This window comes from Cibotium barometz, chromosome 18 (genome assembly GCF_041138505.1).
Source record: "Cibotium barometz isolate CiBa-2024 chromosome 18, ASM4113850v1, whole genome shotgun sequence".
NCBI classification, from domain to species: domain Eukaryota; kingdom Viridiplantae; phylum Streptophyta; class Polypodiopsida; order Cyatheales; family Cibotiaceae; genus Cibotium; species Cibotium barometz.
Window position 1 is genome coordinate 9,677,272 of NC_141063.1, and position 18,962 is coordinate 9,696,233.

Below are 18,962 nucleotides of genomic sequence, written 5' to 3' on the forward strand. Positions count from 1 at the left end.
TAACAATCTTATCCCTATTCAATAGGCAATCTTGCAGAAAACCATATGCAAATTTCATTTTTTGCATTTTCATTTTGCTTTATTTTGGATAGGAAAAACCTCTATTTACACCTCCACATTTGAGATTTGTTAAAAACTAGTTTCTCATGCAAATATTTTTTAATGCTCATGAAAGTAAATTTCATGCCATGAAAAACTTCCCGAAATCATGTTGTGATTATAGAGATTATCTTGCTAAGATTAAAGGTCTTATCCATATAAACTTAACTTTTCACACTCGTGAAATGCTAAATTATTTGCCTTTCACGCCTATAAAATCTCAAAAACTTTTACTAAGGAAAGATCTAAGACATAAATCATCATTGATTATATCAAAGGACAAGACTGTGCATCAAATGAAAACTCCAAATAAAATTCCAAGTGAACTTAGTTTTTCACACCATGAAAATCTTTTTTAACAAAAAACCAGGTAGTTTTTCATTCCATGAAAAAGTCAAGACCTTGACCATTATATAGGGGTATTGGAGTATTGTGTATACATCATATATTAAAAAAACATCATTTACAAGGTGGAATTATCATCATGAAAACTCTGTATTTTTATGACCGTGAAAAACTAGGTAGTTTTTCACACCACAAAAAACTCTATGGAAATGTAAACATTGACAAAACTAGGCAATTTTTCATGCCATGAAAAACTATATGGAAACCTAAACATTGACAAAGAATTGATAGAGGTGTGGTGAGTGGAATTTTGTCTTGTCTAGACTCATTCTCATGTCTAGAGCCATTCTCATGTGACAAGACATTGACCTAGGTGTGGTGAGTGGAATTTGGCTTATCTAGACCCATTCTCGTGAGAGCTTAAAATTTAGGAGAGTGAGTGGTGGTGGTGATATCACTCAGAACATAATGCATCTAACCACCCAGGATCCTTCTATTAATTAAGTGTGGGATCTAGTCACTTGGCTAGCACCCAATTGAGTATGCTTGCCTCAAGTGGAATGGATTCTATTGAAACTAGTAATGAGGAATCCATGGAGAACACTCCAAGAATTGAGGAGCAAGTGTATGGGAGGATTATATTTTCTCCAATAAAATCCAATGTCTTTTTGGACTATGCCAAGGGACTATTCAGATTACAACTTGAAATCGAACAAGAAACTCAATCAACTAACTATGGTCAAGCAATGAGAAATGGATTAATGAACCTAAGGTAGAATAGATACACTTTACCATCCCAACAATAGTATTAGTGCAAGGAAAAACTCATGCGAGTACCTCTGAACAACCCCAGCTCACTTCCTGGATTAGGAGACATGTTACAAATTCTCTTAGAACTATAGAAGTATTCTTTCCTACTATGAAGGAAATGGAAATAGAGGAAGAGATAAGAGAAGCATTTTTTCCTACTATGGAGGAAATGGAAATAGAAATAGAGGAAGAGATAAGAGAAGCATTCTTTCCTATTATGGAGGAAATGGAAGTAGGGGAAAAGATTAGAGGCACAATAGCAAAGACATATGCTTAATCATAGAAAGCAATGATTGGGTGTATGAAGAGCTAAGTTATGAATAGAGAAATAATAAGAGACTATGAACTCTAGAATCAATGGGATTCTACATATGCTTAATCATAGAAATAAATGCTTGGGTGTATGAAGAGCTAAGTTTTGAATAGAGAAAAAATAAGAGACTATGAACTCTAGAATCAATGGGATTCTAGTTCTAATTCTAAGAAGATGTGACTACACAAGCTTGAGATCTTACTCAAGCCCTTGATGAGGGTATGCCACCCTTAGATCCAATTTTAAAAGTCTCAAAGGAAGGTTGGGAGTCAACTGACATTGCAGATCCTATATAAGCCCAAGATCTTACTTAAGCCCTTGATGAGGATATGCCACACTTGGATCCAATTTTAGAAGGCTCAAAGGAAGCTTGGGAGATATCTCACATTGTGGAGCCTAACCCTAGACAAAGTGAAAGAACTTATTGAGAAAATATATATAAGAGAGGACATTAACAATCTATTGATTGATTTTGAGTTCATTTCATACATGGAGGTAAGAGAGGACAAAGTGAAACAACCTACTGAGAAAATATATATAAGAGAGGACATTAACAATCTATTGGCTAATCCTAAGATCATCACACACATGCAACAATGTCACAAAATCAAGAGGGAAATCTAGAATGTTTGAAAGAGTAAGGATGATTGAGAAGTCTTTAGCCTTAGTTGTGTTTGTATTGAAAGATGCATAAATTCATCACATTGCACTAAAAAAGAAATACCCCGAGAACTCATTCCAAAAAACAAGAAGAAAGATTAGAATGGAGAATCCATTGAGTCATCTATAAAGAAAACCAAGCCAAGAAGCAAGGCCCTCTACTTCCAATGTGGATTCCGATCAACAAGAAGGCTAATGAAGGTGTCAACGATGGAAAAACAAAGAAGTACATGCCAAAATAATGGTTGAAGAAGAAGAAAAAGACAAGGCTTCAAAGGAAGGAAGTCAACATGAACACCTCCTCTAAATTGTTATATATATAATAAGGTTGTAATGCTACTCACACTTATAGTGTAAATCAAACTTAACATTGTAGCCAAGATGAAAATTGAGGTGGACTGCTCTAGCAAATGACTTAGTACATGTATGATCACTCTCACCTCTACTTGTTGTAACCCTATTCTCATATCTATAGTATAAAGTCTCAAGTCAAACTCAACATTGTAGCCAAGAGGTAAACTGAGGTGGACTAGATAGTCTTTGAATGAACTGAAGAGTTTATGAATTAAAGGGTGCCTTGGTGAGTGCACCCATCTTAAAACCCCCCAACAAGGACAAAATATTTAATGTGCACATTGATGCTTTAAACTTTGCCATTGTATGTGTGTTGGCACAACCAAGGCAAGAAAATTAATGAAATAGAGATGAGTTATACCAATAGCTAAAGGAGTAAGGGCTGTCCATGGTTTATGCTATGAGTTATACCAATAGCTAAAGGAGTAAGGGCTGTCCATGGTTTATGCTATGAAAAACTATAAAAATTATTAATTTTCCAACAAGCTTATGTTCTTTGTGAACCACCAGGTGCTGTCATATCTTGTTAATGAGTCTTTTGCACTATGTAAATAACGACACGATGGTTGTTGGATAGTTTGGAGGATCGTAAGTGTCCATAGGTATGTAACACCACTAGACACTCCAAAATATCAATGTGTGAACACTGATATTTTGGAGTATAGTAAGTGTCTAGAGGTGTGTGAACACCCTCTTATTAAGAGAACATAAGATAGGGCCTTGGTGCCTATATAAAGCATTGTACATGGTGGAAGGATTATCATAATACAAGCATTGTATTATGATAGGGCCTTGGTGCCTATATAAAGCATTGTACATGGTGGAAGTATTATCATAATACAAGCATAATTATGCTCTCTTTCTTATGCTCTCTCTTTCTTGTGTGTATGTTATCACATCTCTCTCTCTCTCTCTCTCTCTCTCTCTCTCTCTCTCTCTCTCTCTCTATTCATGTCTATGCACCAAGTCACCATGGCTTGATCTCTCCATCTATAGTTCCACTCACACACTCACTCATGGCTAAAACCATGTTCACATGTTCACATACATGATGGTAATCGAGTTTAGGTGTGAGCATCTCCTCAGCATTATATTTTTCCCCTTCATCTCATGATGAGATCTACCTTTTTTCCCTTCATGATGAGCTCTGTGCTTTTTCCCTCGTGATGATCTCTATGATTTCTCCACTGCCCACCTTCTCACATGTTTTTTTTCCTTCATTCAATGATGGTTTTTTTGGCCCGCCATACATTTTGTTGCATGGCCACATGATGCGTTTTTTTGATGCACCATGATGAAGCCTTGCAATTTTGTTGGCTATGTCCATAAACATCTAAGGGCTTCTCTTTTTCACCTCTTCATCATTATGGGATGTCCTGTACTATAACTAGCCATACATGCCACTCTTCATCGTGGGATGTCCTATGCTATCAATAGCATGCACATTCATTGTGGGGTTTCTACAAGGTCTTGAAACACACATTCATTATGGGGCTCCCACCCAGTGATGGGGAGACAAATGGAGCCCCATTGCAAGAGGGAGAAACAATGCGGTACTATATTGTTAGAACTAAGTATCTCCACATGAGATGTAGCCCCCACTCTAGATGACTTATCAATCAATTTATGATTATTCTCAAGAGTAAGAGGCTTCATGACCATCTCTATACGTTTAGACACTACATCTTTAATGAGTGATGCCTCGTGAGGCAATAGACCTAGTAGAAAATCTATAAGATAAGAATGTAGAATTAAACCAAGAAATAGGGGATGTGTCATCTAAAGCTTCAACGGCTAAGGGTGCCCAACCAACACTAGCTAAAGTCTTAGTCAATGACACGAGTTTGAATGAGTTGGTAAAAAATCTAAATTATTTAGACCAACAATTAGCAGGTTGTAGGGCCAACCCCGTCCATTTCCTCAAGCGAGATACCCACATTTATTTCCATAGAGAGATATGGTTTGGTGTGTAATTTGCAACCAAAACCATAAAATCACGGAGTGTCCATTACTGAGGCCTAGATAACAATAATATCATGCTCATTGCCAATGCCATGAAAACCACAATATAGCCCATTATTGACCAATACCAGAGCGCACCATAGCCTATGCTCCAAGCACCAAAGAAACCACTAGCCCTTTCACCCATACCAAATGCTTCTCAATCAATGCATAATCTAGTGCTCACTATTCATTAGGACTCTATAGTAAGAGGTATGTACAAACAACCACCTATGGCATACCCACCTCTTCGGTGTTACCACCCTAATCGGTTCCTCTTGGAACTACACCGACAATGGTACTTGGTGACTTTGCCAGTGGACTCTGAATCTCCAGAACATGATAGCTACGAGTCATATGAGTAATAAAATTCATATGGATATCTAGGGCAACCCTCATTCATTGAGACTATGCCTCCTTGTTTGAAGCTATGGTGCAACAAAGGACGAGAGACTTCAATAACATGTTATGTAGGTCACTCCTTCAATGTTTCCATTGCAAGGGCTAACACCATGCTACTAAGTGTCCTCAAGAGCTATCGTACTAAGTACCCCAACTCGATCCCCAATCTCATGTGTCAAAAATCCCAATGTCCTTCTATATAGAGGCACGTATTACAAGTGTGGATACGAACATGCTTTCAAGGATTATCTCAATAGATAATCACCCCAATGGTGGCAGACGTATTAGCCACTTTAGCAATTCTAACTTGTTAAAGAGTACATGAGGATTTATTTATACATTCCCTCTTAATGCCATCACAAGGATCTAGACCAAGATGAGGGCAGTTTGCCAAGGAAACATTCAAGGCAACTAAGAAGCATAATGCTCAGGCTTCAACTTAAAGCAGTCTCCCTCATGGAGAGAGTGGGAAATCTTTTGCTCAAACAAGCTCTTCCCAAAGAGAAGAAACCCATTGACTATACAAACCTTCCAAAGAAGTACCTCCAACTCCGTGCTAGAGAGGGAATGAATGAAACAAGTCGAGATGCTTATAGGGAAGGTGTAGGCTGAACTAGAGCAAATACTCGAGCAGGTGGTTGAGTACAAACCACTAACCCTACCTAAGCATATCCCTGACCCCATTTGAGAGTCAATCATAAAACTAATAAGGGAATCTCATAGCATTCTAAAGGCCGTAGAGCTGAACCTGTGACCATTCTTAAGAAGTTGTAAAAAGAGCTAGTTTTGGAGCCTCTTCCTCTAGAATCAACCCAACTAGATTCTGAATTGTTAGATGCAGTGAAGGAGTAATCAGTGGGAGGTAAAAGTTGGGAACTCAAAGAGTACCGCAACTCAGTGCTAGAGAAGGAGTGAATGAAACAAGCCCAAACACTTGTAAGGAAGGTGCAAGCTAAACTAGAGCTAGTAATTGAGAAAGTGGTCGAGTATAGACCACTAACCCCTCCTAAGCATATCCTTGATCCCATTCAATCATAAAACTAGTAAGGGAATCTCAAGGCATTCCAAAGGCCATAGCCTAACCCATGACCATTCTTAAGAAGCCGCAAAAAGGAGCAAGTTTTGGAGCCTCTTCCTGTGGATTCAATCCAACCAGATTCTGCATTGCTAGATGTAGCAAATCAGTGGGAGGTAAAAGTTGGCCATTTATGGGTCATTATAGTCACTACAATAATTTCTCCTATGTGATAGGTGATGACTACATTTTGATCCCATCAGAGGCATTACCTCCTCAGGAAGGTTCAATGCACATCCCCTACACATTGGCAAGTCTAAGCCCACCTTCGAGTGAGTACAAGTCAACTTAAAAACATGTAAAAGATAACATTGGCCAATTATTCTTTGCAAAGGTCAAAAGTCTAAGAGAAAAATACTAAAATAAATCCAAAATTAACTATGGGTGAAATGAATACATGTGCATGTATGTGGGTACCTGAGTGTATGCACCAAAAATTATGTGGGCATGTGAGTGTGTAATGAATACACGTGCATGTGTATGAGCATGTGAGTGTGTGCAACAAAAATAATGTGTTTAAATAAAACACTTTTATTAGATTGAGGGATAACATAGGAAACATAACATGTGCGTAGAAGTGCATTCGACACAATTATAAAGTTAACAAAGAAATAATATTATGAATGAGAGTATAATTCATTTACCTACATGCATCCAATGAACAAAATAGGAACCACGTTAGCATTGGGTATTTTAACATGTTATGATAGTTTTTAACCATGTCAAAATTTATGCATCCAATCAACAAAATAGGAACCAAGTTAGCATTGGGTATTTTAACATATTATGTTAGTTTTCATCCATGTCAAAGTTATACAGAAACTTAACAATGTAAAATTCACCTAAAACTTATACATAAACTTAGCAATGGAAAAGTCTATATAGAAACTTAACAATGGAAAAGTTTATATAAAAACTTAACAATGTAAAATTCACCTAAAACTTATACATAAACTTAACAATGGAAAAGTTTATATAGAAACTTAACCAAGTTAGTATTGTGTATTTTAACATCTTGTACAAAAATTTAATAATGTAAAATTTACTCAAAATTTACTTGAAATTAAGAAGCCATCGTACAAAAAAGTTCATATAGAAACTTAACCAAGTTAGTATTAGGTATTTTTAACATATTATACAAAAATTTAATAATGTAAAATTTACTTGAAATTAAGAAGCCATCATACTATGCATTATAGTTTTTCTCTTTCTCCATGAAAGTAAAGAAAATTGTTGGAGTGTGGTGATGATCTAGGCTATTATACATAAATGGTTTACATTAAAAAATAAATTAATAAACATATAAAATTGGAAATCCATGAATAGGTCTCTTCTAGGGACATTGTTACACATCACTCATATTTCCAAATGTACATGATTGTGCATTTCCTATGACCCACTTTTAGCGAAAAATAATCAAAACAACAATTTCTTGCCCAAAGTATTATAACTTTACATTAAAATGTATTGTGAGATTATCTATACATCCACCTACACTTGTTGTTAGACTCATACATAGTCAAAATGGGAGCTCTAGGCCTATAATCATGGAATTACCTACTGGCCATCATGTGGACATATTAGTTTTACAACCTGCCAATGCATCAACACAAGGGAAAATGAAAAAGAATAAAAGATGAAGATGCATACAAATTATCATGTATATTTTCTAGATCATGTTTATTATTTTCAAAAACCTGCTCATGTTTATTATTTTAAAAAACTTTGTGCTTGGTTTTAAAAGAGGAATCCACTAGAAAAGAAGCATCAACCCATAGAAAACCTAGTAAATTCATCCATTAGTGAGAACTTGTGGATGCTATTTTTGTAATAAAAGCCACAATACAATTAGGCACATTAATCTATAAAAATGTTATTAAAATATACATAGTTGAAAAAATTAAGAGCATCTTACATAAAGTCACATTAATCTACAATTAGGCACATTAATCTATAAAAATGTTATTAAAATATACCTAGTTGAAAAAATTAAGAGCATCTTACATAAAGTCATAAACAAGGGGATGAATTGTAGGTAAATATCACACCAAGATCTATAAGCATTCCATTTATCTATGCACAAATATTTATTTGATGTGATGTAGGTAAAGGTCACGCTAACATATATAAGCATTTCATTATCTATGCATGGGTTTAGTGGTCCAATTATTCACACCAACACCAAGATCTATAAGTATTCGATTTATCTATGCACAAATATTTATTTGAGGTAAAGGTCATGCCAAGATTTATAAGCATTCCGTTTATCTATGCACGGGTTTAGTGAACCAGTTATTCAATTGAATAAATTGATCATAAATATTTATTTGATGTGATGTAGGTAAAGGTCATGCCAAGATATATAAGCATTCCGTTTATCTATGCATAGGTTAATGAACCAATTATTCAATTAAATAAGTTTCTCATAGGAAAGGTCATAATTACTCTTATATGGTTTATTGGTCCAATTGCTTATTTTGTATTTGTTTGAACCCAAAAATGATAGTTCTATCTTTGCGAATATAATAATTCAATATAACATTAACAATATAAATTATTTCTTGAAATCTATTCATGTAATGAATGGAAGATATAGTAGGATTATGATTTCAAATTATGACATAAGTTGCATAAGTTTTATTTCTTAATTGAGTGTGTGGTAATAAGTTTTTGAGGGCTCAAGACATGTAGTTAATGATAAAAAGGGTGCATCATTTTTATTTGTAAAATAGTGGTACTCATGCTTGTAAACATTGTAAATGCTCAGAAATATAAAGGACACGTCGTTTTCATTTGTAAGAAGCTACTAGCACTCATACTTGTCTGGTGAACATTGTAAATGCCCATAAATATAATGGAAATTAAAACAACCTTCTACTAAACATGGATGTAAGAAAGTTCTTTTGAGTTTTAAAAAATACCTCCTCATTGTCATCCAAAGTTTTGATAACAAATTTTTGACACTTTTTATTTTCTAGCTCTATAGATTAATATAAAAGCTATTAGTACATGTGATAAAAAATAAGGTCTAATTAACTTATGATACTCACATAAGGAAATATGTAATACTTGGACAAACTCAATCTATGAAAACTAGTAATACACGTTGTATGCTTTTACATAATCAAAGGGACAAGGAAGAGATTTTAAAAGCCATGAAATTTGAAAAGATAATATGTCAAAATTAGTTTCATAACAAGTGATATAGATCATTTTAAAAATTGTCTCTAAAGAAAAGGATGTCACATATAAATTCACAAATTCGATGAAGCTCTTAAACACAAGAAAGTGACAAACCACTAGACATTACATGACTATGGAGAACACATTCTTTGGCGGTTAAAAAATGTGTTCAAATTATATTCCCATAATAGGATAATGTGATCCAAAAAATTAAGAGAGACAAGACTATCAAAACTATAACAAAGAAGACATACTAGTTCTTGAACTTGAAATATATGCTTGATCATGATGTGCTTTTTGATAATAATACAAAGTATAGCCAATAAAAAATGCATTGAGTATATCATCTTATAAAACGATTTTAAAAAACAAAAGTGACATTGGGGCTTCATGGCACTTTGAGTTTGCACTCTTCATGAAGGTTAGGTGGTAGAGTTAGTTGATAGAAACTAACTCTTCATACAACTTAGGTGGTAGAGTTAGTGGTAGAGTAGTTGATATCATCTTATAAAGTGATTTAAAAAATTAATATTGACATTGGGGCTTCATGGCACTTTGAGTTTGCACTCTTCATGCAACTTAGTTGTTAGAAACTCTTTCCACGATTTTATCATGGATATTGTAAGTTTTTTTTATTTTACGTTGACCCACTTATAAGTTCCTTCAACATTGGAATATGGTACCTTATAATGGAACTATAGACTCTTTTGGGGCTACTAAAATGCAAGACTATTGGATTGGAGAGACAAGTTTTTTTGTAATTAAATCTCTTCAGTATAAGAAGATCAATGTTCCTTTACTTGCTTCATGGGCTTTGGATCAAGGTATGATCAACGAGGAACTCTTCAAAGCTATGCATCAATTACCAAATGGAAAGATCATATCACTGTATGCATTGATTACTAGATTGGAAGTTAATATACCATAGCATGTTTTCATTTTTTCTACAACTTGGTTGTCTAGCTCTCTCACATCATGTGCTTTGATGCATGTCCCATGGTTTAAAAGATACCATGGGATAGCTAAGATATCTTTCTTTGTAATTACCACTTTGAAGCCCATTGTAGCCTTCAAAATTAGCAATGCTTGGACCATTGTAAAAACATGGTGTATTCAATGTGCATGATGTTAATTATAGTATGTTATCCACTTTATGAGAAACAAATTTTATATTTAATGCATGTGCTTTGATGAAGAAAAGACACCTTGTTATAAAAAGGCCACATACGTTATATATAATTTCTCTTGAAATAGTCACAAGTCTAACTCCAATGCCTACCTTGAAAAAATGCTACATATGCATGCATGTTATAACAATAAATCCAAATTTTCCATTCAAGATTGAAAAAAAGTAAAATTAATAGATTCTAAAGGACCTTTAAAATATACATGTATCTTGCAATGAAGAGTGGGAAAAGTCACAAAAGTAAAGTACATAGTTGCACCTTTATATAAGCTTAATCGGTGTAGAATATATAAGTTGAGCTAGTTGTGGCTTTGTCACTTGTGGGGATTGGGACATCAAACTATCACTCATGCAACCTACATGCACGGGTCCTTAACTTGTAAATAGAAAAAGAAGAAACAAAGCACAAATTCACCACGCACATAAAGCTACATTGTCAAGAGGAGCATGAAGGAGTTGAACTCCAGACCTTTCACTTCTCATATGGAGCACCCTTTATAAAGAAGCAAGATAGTTATTTGGGTGAGTTAAGAGATAGATGGAGGTAACTAGTCACAAGCATTTGACAATGACTTATAATGGGTGGGGCCTTGTAGGAGAGGGTGAACCCAAGAGGTAAGTGAAGTGGGTAAGGTTTTATGATATAAAGTAGATTTGAGAGAGTTGTAATGTATAAAGTGACATAAGAGTGGCGGCGTGGTGAAGAGAATTATGGAGGTATATGAGGAGAAAACAAGAGGAAGCTATTGATACTTTGCATGCAACAAAGACTTGTAATTGATGGAGTCTTGTAGGAGAGGCTTAAGCAAAGGCATAAGTGGGCAAATTGCCATAATGCAAAGTTCTAGCTTGATCTACTTTGTTGAGAGTTAGATCTTGTAATTCATTTGTGGATGGAGGGCAGTTCATGCTTTCTTTATTTACGTGTCTAGTTGCAACTCAAAGGTTACCTTAGCCCAAAATAACTTTTCACCTTTTTTAATGTAAAAAAGGTGAAAAGTAATTAAATGGGTGAAAAGTTAAATTCAATGATAGAAGCAAAGATGAAGGTTTCACATGGGAGTTGGGGAGTGACTCTTGAAGACCTTTGAAGTTTTCTAGTAGGTGAACAGTTTCTTTGTATCAATTAAATGGGTGAAAAGTTAAATGGATAAAATTAAATGGGTGAAAAGTTAAATTCAATGATAGAAGCAAAGATGAAGGTTTCACATGGGAGTTGGGGAGTGACTCTTGAAGACCTTTGAAGTTTTCTAGGTGAACAGTTTCTTTGTATCTTGGCTATTTAATGCCCACGGGATAATGAAAATGTGTGTGAATTTGCAATGAATTTGAAGTCTTGATTAAATGTTCTCAGATCATTTACCGTCGCTAAGAAGCTGGAAAGGACAGACAACCCCTTTCCCTCGGCCACGTTGGTTGGTATATGTCAGTGGATAAATGTAAATGGGAAAAAAAGTGAATCACATGATGTAAGCAATGGTGAAGGTTTCAAATAGGAGTTGGAGAGGGCGAATCTTCTTGAAGATGGAGGTTATCTTTGAGGTGGAAGGTGAATAGTTTCCTTGTACCTTGGCCTTTTAAATCACTCATGGTAATGAGAATGTGTGTGAATTTTAAGTCTTGATTATGTTTATCATGGAGTCCAATACTCTATTAAGGAATGCTTAATTAATCGTTAATTATCTTGTTTATTCAATTATGAATGCATTTATTATGATTTTTGGGCCTCTTTAGATCCAAATTTTGTGTACTCTTCACACACAAAAAAAACAGAATCAAAGGTCATCTACATGACATAGCAATGCACAATAATGATTCGCTTCATTACATGTGGCAAAGGCAAAAGATGTGGTTGGTAGTTAAGACTACACATCTCGATTCCTACTTTTCTCTACTTTTGCTATTTGAGAAGATATTATCAAGTACTTCAAAAGTTGTGAAACTCATGGACGTTTGGTGTAGTATAGCTTTGCTTCTTGTGTGGGGCAAATAAAAAACATAGGCAATTAATTACCTTCTCAAAACTGAAGTAGTTTCAAGAGCATGGGATTTAAATTGCTTCTTGTATGGGGTAAACAAAGAACATGGGCAATTACCTTCTCAAAACTAGAGGAGTAGTTTCAAGAGCATGGGATTTAAATTGCCATAAGGTAAACACTTATCCGTGTTTCTTTTAAGTACAAGCATATGGACAGGAGTACAATATTTGCATGCACGCATGTGAATATATGTACTTAAATGAATCATAACATGAGAACAAAAATGTACACTTCCATTGTATCTAAATGAGCTTTACAATTTTATCTTTTTTTCAATAATACACTCTTTGTAGTTCAAATGGCTACATTTTGGAAGACTGGAAGCTTTAGCTACATCACAATATCATTAGAGAGGTTGCATGCTAATAAGCTCTAACCCAATTGGTTATACATTAAATGCTAATAAGCTCTAACCCAATTGGTTATACATTAAATGATGAAGTGTAGACTTAAGTTTGAATCTTGACATTTGATGCAGGTGTACTTGTTTGGCTGCAAAATACTTTTGTTTCTCTTGTAGATATAAAATAATGAAATACAACACATATTTTTGGTATGAGTCTCATACTTAAGATGAAACACATGTATAAAGTTGTATAATTGGGATTAGCTAAATGAAAACACCTCTCACTGAAGGCCCTTATCACCTATGTTTGCCTCTTTGATTTGACACTTTGAAGTTGTACTAATTAACGTTTCTTGTAAATTTGGATTTGATTGAACTTGTATTATGTGACAACTAGATCTTAATTAATGGTTTAAAGCTGCACCCATAACTTATCTTGAGTGATAACCCTCTCCATTGTCCGACAAAGAGGATATTCCCTATAGATTTATAGGACACATCACCTTTTTCTCCAAAACCACATGCATGAAAGCCTCCTTAGATCTATACCACATGAAGTCATCAAGGCAATGCTCTCATTGCTCATATGGCATTACAAATTAGAGTTTTGTGATCTTAGTTTGCAAAGGTTAAATTAGCAAAAGCTAACAAGTGTACATCAAAGTCATAAAGAGCATTAATATCTATGACTTTTTGGAAGGTGAGTAGCTAACAAGGACAATGCATTATCTTTATGTTTGTCTTTCCAGCCTCTTCACATGACACACACACACACACACTCACACACATAGGAGGAGGGGGAGGAAGGATGAGATGGCTAGGTTCTTTTGCAAACATATAAGTCTTTATGTGTATTGTCACATCTACCACATCATTGGATATCCGGATGTCTCTTATGAGCTATAATATTCAAGAATCAATCAACCAAAACTTTTTCTTACTATTTCCACACCTAATAATACCTTTTGGCCAAACTGTTTCCACAATTTAGCCTTATGATCTTTTGATGGTTTTCTTATTTGAGTGAAAATGCTATCTTGATGCCACTCCCTTCCCCTTTTCCTTCTTGCTTCTCTCCTCCCTCCCCTCTTTGCACTCTTTCTCATGCTCCTTTAGTCATGAAATTAAAAGATTGCACGTGGGTTCAACGTAAGGGGTGCTATAGACCACCTTACAAAATACATTCACAAGGAAAACATTAAGAAAAGGCATATTCTCAAGAAAAAAATCATATGGTCTATATGACCAATCATGGGTTTAATCCTAGATTTCAGGATGCGATGAAACTTGATGTGTGGGCACGTAGGGCCAAGAGTGCCCCAAAAAAAGCTCATATGGGCCCTAGTCGGTGGGGCTGGCATCTGGAGCCATTTTCATGTAAATATATATGAAGTGCATTTGATCAAGATTAACTAATGGCAAGATTGATGAATACCCTTTGAGCACACATGCTATATATAGTTTCACCAAAGGGTTCACCAAAGGGAGATACCCATCCCTATGCACCCCTTTTAGCTCCTCCTTTCCATCATGTATAGCTTAATATATAGCTAATCCTCCCCCCTCTTTCCCCCCCCCCCCCCTCCCCCCCCCTCTCTCTCTCTCTCTACTTAAGCTAAGTTTGGAGGAGAAAGATCCTTCCTTTCACATCTCTCTCTTAGTACATTCTAAGTTTGGAAGAAAAAGATCCACCTCTCTCTTGGTAAGTTTGTGTCATATATATATATATATGTATGTATGTATGATGTATATATAAAGATCCCCTCTCTCTCCCTTGGTAAGTTTGTGTGATATATATATATATATATTGATGTCATGTGATCCATACAATGGCACCAAAGTCAAGGTAAGGAGCCTTATGCATAACCTCGTGTGTGTGTGTGTGTGTGAGAGAGAGAGAGAGAGAGAGAGAGAGAGAGAGAGAATAATATTCAAGTTTTGGGCACCAACTTGCATGCTCTATGTAAGATAGGTTAAATTTCTGTGCTATTCACAGACAAAGCGACCATCTCTCTCTCTCTCTCTCTCTCTCTCCCTCTCACTCTCTCTCTCACACACACACATTGTCGTCCTCAATTCTGACTGCCTTGTCCTTGTTCTGAAGCCAGGCTACAAGGTGGTCCATAACACACTGCATTTATAATTTTATCACAATTTTCAAATATTTTTAATCAACCCCCTCCTCTCCTCTTTTTTTTTTTTTCTTTCTTTCTCCCCCATCTTCTTATAGCCCATTCTAAATTTTTACTCAGCCCAACTTGAATTCGCACAGCCCAATTAGCATCTCTCAGCCCAAATCATATTGGTTTTTATCACCTAAGCATCTCTAATTAGCCCGGATTATATTAGGTTTTATTAGCCCAGTAATCCCCCCTATTTCACTCCAATTATTTCTGCCACTCCATTCACAATTTTTATCCGCATAGCCCAACATAGCAGTAGCTTTTTTTCATGTAATCTCAGCTTCACAGCCTCGTCTCTCCCAATTGGGTCTTAATTTTTTGCATTTCAATTGATTTTTCTTGGCATTTTTCCCAAGTGGGTCTTGAATTTTTTCTGGCAGAGAAAGCTGGTTTTTTCCCTCGACTTTTCCTTTTCTTCTGCATGGGAAAAACCCAGCCTGGACAGAGAGAAAACTGGCTGCTTTTTGCTGCTTTTCTGTGATGTGCTTTCGTCCTCTATCTGACAATAGCTTATTACTAGCTTTGACCGCTTAGATACCCCTACACATCAAAACACACAGCACAAGCTTTTTCTCTGCTTTTTGGGCGCCTTGAGTGAAAATCGCTTGTCCTTTAATACGATGAGAGGGCGGTTGATTTATCGCCCATTAGTTTGTTTTTCATTTACCATGTACGAATATTAGTCCTAAAACAGCACTCTGCCCTTGCAACAGGTAATGAGAAATTAAGTGCCCAATTGGCGTGGTAAAGGAATTTTTTGCTGTTAATGGAAGTAATTGATCAATTGGGCTGTTAATGGAAATACTTGCTCAATTGGGCTGTTAAATAATCAATTGGGCTTAACAATGTGGTTAGTGTGTTAACCGTTATTCAAGTGTTTTTCTTCTACTCTTTCTTCGTTTTATTACGATTAAGTGTTAGATTTGTATCTTGTGCAGAAGGCCTAAACCTTTGAGATTGTGAAGTGGGTTGCGAAATGTAACTGTCCAAACGATCATTTGTAGTTAGAAATTCCTGCATTTCCCCTCTGAACGGTGGGTTTTAAGACTGGTTTACTCTTAATCTTCTTTTCAGAGGCTAATTTACTCCTAGTCGTCTTCTTTTTGGACACTAATTGTCACTTAACGTTGTTTGGCCACAGTTTGAAAATGCCGTCCAAGCACAGCGAGCTATTACAAGCAAAGACGAATGACAGGTTTTCTCAGTCCAAAGTTAATGGCTTGCATCTGGGCATCCTTCTCATACTCCTCTCAGAATACCATATCCATGCTTTGAGCCCAGATGGTAAGTAAAAAATTAGTCATTTTTGCAGCATTAAATGTTGGTTGACAAAATAATCATTCTTAGCATGTGAAGCGGTTTCTGCATTAAATGATGATGCTAAGCGAACAATTAATCACTCTTAGCATGTTAAGGAGCATGTGAAGTGAAAAGTTCACTCTTAGCATGACACTCCCTGTGTTTCCTCACATCTGATTGCTACAGATGGTCTGGTTTGAGTGTTAGTTGCTTGATTTTGCCTTTCATGTTTTCAAAGCCTGGATGCTTCTTTTTTTGTTTGTTGCTTCATTTTGCCTAATGCTTTCAAGGCCTGGATTCTCTTGATTTTTTCTGCTTTTTTGCCATTTTTCAGGCCAGGCTTTGCTGAAATTCAAATTGGGCATAAAAGGTTCAGATGGTGTGCTTGCCCATTGGAGAGAGAGGGATGAAGACCCATGCCACTGGCCCGGAGTCACTTGTGATCCTCATACAAGACATGTTATCTATTTGTAAGATATTTATAAGTATGAAAAAATCTAATAAACACAGACAATGAATCTGACATGATTTTCACATGGTTGTCGTACCCTTTTTTTTGCAGAAATCTACCGTTCCGAAAACTATCCGGCTACATATCACCATCCCTTGGAAAGCTTCCACAACTTCGAAGATTGTATGCCTTTAATTGCATGCATTTAGAGTGAATAACCTAGCATGTGTTTTGCACTCATTGACATTTAATTATTAAAGTGGCTTAGGAAATAACTACACTTTTTATGAGCAGGGGACTACATCACAACAGTCTGTTTGGTGCCATACCACCTGATCTCGGCAACTGTTCTAGACTAAAAGCTTTGTGGGTTTCCACCTCTCCTCTCTGTTTTTGTGTGTATGCATGTATGAATACATGAAATGTATTTGAGGGAATGCTTGTGTGTATGCATTCATAAATGCACAAAATGTTATGTATCTGAGCGCAGCTATATGTATGTGTGCATGAAATGTTATGACAGGTTATATGTGTGTGCATGTGTGAATGGATGGCCTGTATGTATCTGAGGGCAAGTCTATGCATGTGCATTGTGTGCATGTAAAAATGCATGAAATGTATGTATCTGCTGAGGGTGATTTTTATTTTCAATTGAGTAATGTTGCTTGTACGAGACTACATAAGTATCAGTCAGTTCTATCATACTTGGAGGTGTCACCTGCATGTTGACTATTGGCAGATTGTCTTTCTTGCTACAAGCAAAAATGTAGGTGACTTTCAAAGCACCCCAGACTTGGGCGGTAGAGTCTAGACTGGTCTCAGGGGAGGATCTTGTTAGAAATGAAATGAAATGAAATGTTATATTAACGTCTTCAAAAGGCCATAATGACCTATGAGACCAAAAAGTTACATCATGGTGGATCTGATACAATGTCTGGATAAAAAACCAGAAAATGAAAAAATAAAGATGATAGAAAATGAAACTGGAACTGGAAGGTAAACAGAAACCCTTATAGGGTGTGAATATAGTGAGGGGGGGGGGGGGGGGGGTACGCTATGGAGGTGAGTGGAGTACAGTGAGGGGATACAATATCATGTGGGACGGGGGGGTACACTATGGAGGTGCCTCCATCTCATAATATGTGCCGCATCGGACGCTGGTGGATCTCCTCAATATCCTTTGTGGTCAGCACCCTGACTGGGTGTCCCGCATGTCTCGCAAGAATAATCCGAATCCGCCGCTGCAACCTCCATCTATGCTGGGATGCCCTCCTCCGTAGTCGTGGGCGTCTGGACCACCCAAGCTCAATCACACGATCAATCAGTGTACCGCTGGTGTGGGCGGTATCCATGTCCTGTTGCTGCTGTGGTCCATTTGGCGCAGTGATGGCTGGACTAAAGAAGTATGTAATGTGCCTCTGAGTCTGGCTCTCTGTGCGCCTAAGCGGGCTATCTCTATATCTCCGCAGCTCAAGCAAGAGCAATCCCAAACACCTCTGGTCCTGGTACCCCGTGACTCTGGAAAGTGGTCCAAAACCCTCTCTTAATAAACAGTGGAAACGACCACGTATCTCATAGTATGCAGTACAATGGCATATATAATGCAGCTCTATCTCTGGCTCCCCATGGCATACTCGACATATCCTGGCCTCAGCTGGTATACCTCTATATCGGCCAATCTCAATCTCAAGCTGGTGTGAGGATGTGCAAATCTGACCAATAGCACATCGTACTGCATAAGACAAGTGTACATCCATGTAACTGGGTCTGATCACAAAACCATCTGCTGTGAGCTGAAGAAAATGCTCTCTGTAGAAAGCCATCTTCGTGCCCAGCTCCTCAGTCGGCTGTATCCATGTCCTCCTAATGTCCAACTGAACGAGAGAGAGAGAGAGAGAGAGAGAGAGAGAGAGAGAGAGAGAAATGAAATGATATATTAACATCTCTAAGAGGCCATAGTGGCCTATGAGACCAAAACTGAGAGTACATCTGAAGTTGGTGTCTCATCAATGAGAACAACTAAATGAGACTAAAAAGTACAATAAACTGATTGTCCTACAGTTATAAGAACAGAACTGTAAGACTCCGAGATGATACTGAGTAGAAAATACTGGAAAATACTGAAAAATATATATATGGTAGATCCATGTATGCTGATCAGTTGAAGTGTTGCCCTCTCCTTAGATCAAGTATCTCCGCCATGGGGCTGTCTAGAA

At 36.6% G+C, this 18,962-nt stretch overlaps 1 protein-coding gene across 3 annotated transcripts in view; it reads left to right on the forward strand.

Moving 5' to 3' along the window:
* Positions 1–14,827: 14,827 nt before the first annotated feature.
* Positions 14,828–18,962, forward strand: part of LOC147628905 (LRR receptor-like serine/threonine-protein kinase FEI 2) — a 62,826-nt gene continuing 58,691 nt past the window's right edge. The window contains exons 1-6 of one of the 3 annotated variants that reach the window (XM_086812081.1): positions 14,828–15,709; positions 15,935–16,030; positions 16,138–16,280; positions 16,630–16,765; positions 16,858–16,929; positions 17,041–17,112. In XM_086812081.1, coding sequence (XP_086668207.1) covers positions 16,145–16,280; positions 16,630–16,765; positions 16,858–16,929; positions 17,041–17,112 — 416 coding nt within the window. In that variant the 5' untranslated portion in view covers positions 14,828–15,709; positions 15,935–16,030; positions 16,138–16,144. Of the gene's footprint in view, positions 15,847–15,934; positions 16,031–16,137; positions 16,281–16,629; positions 16,766–16,857; positions 16,930–17,040; positions 17,113–18,962 lie in introns of all 3 variants that reach the window. The other 2 variants (XM_086812083.1, XM_086812082.1) reach the window with 2 other exon arrangements.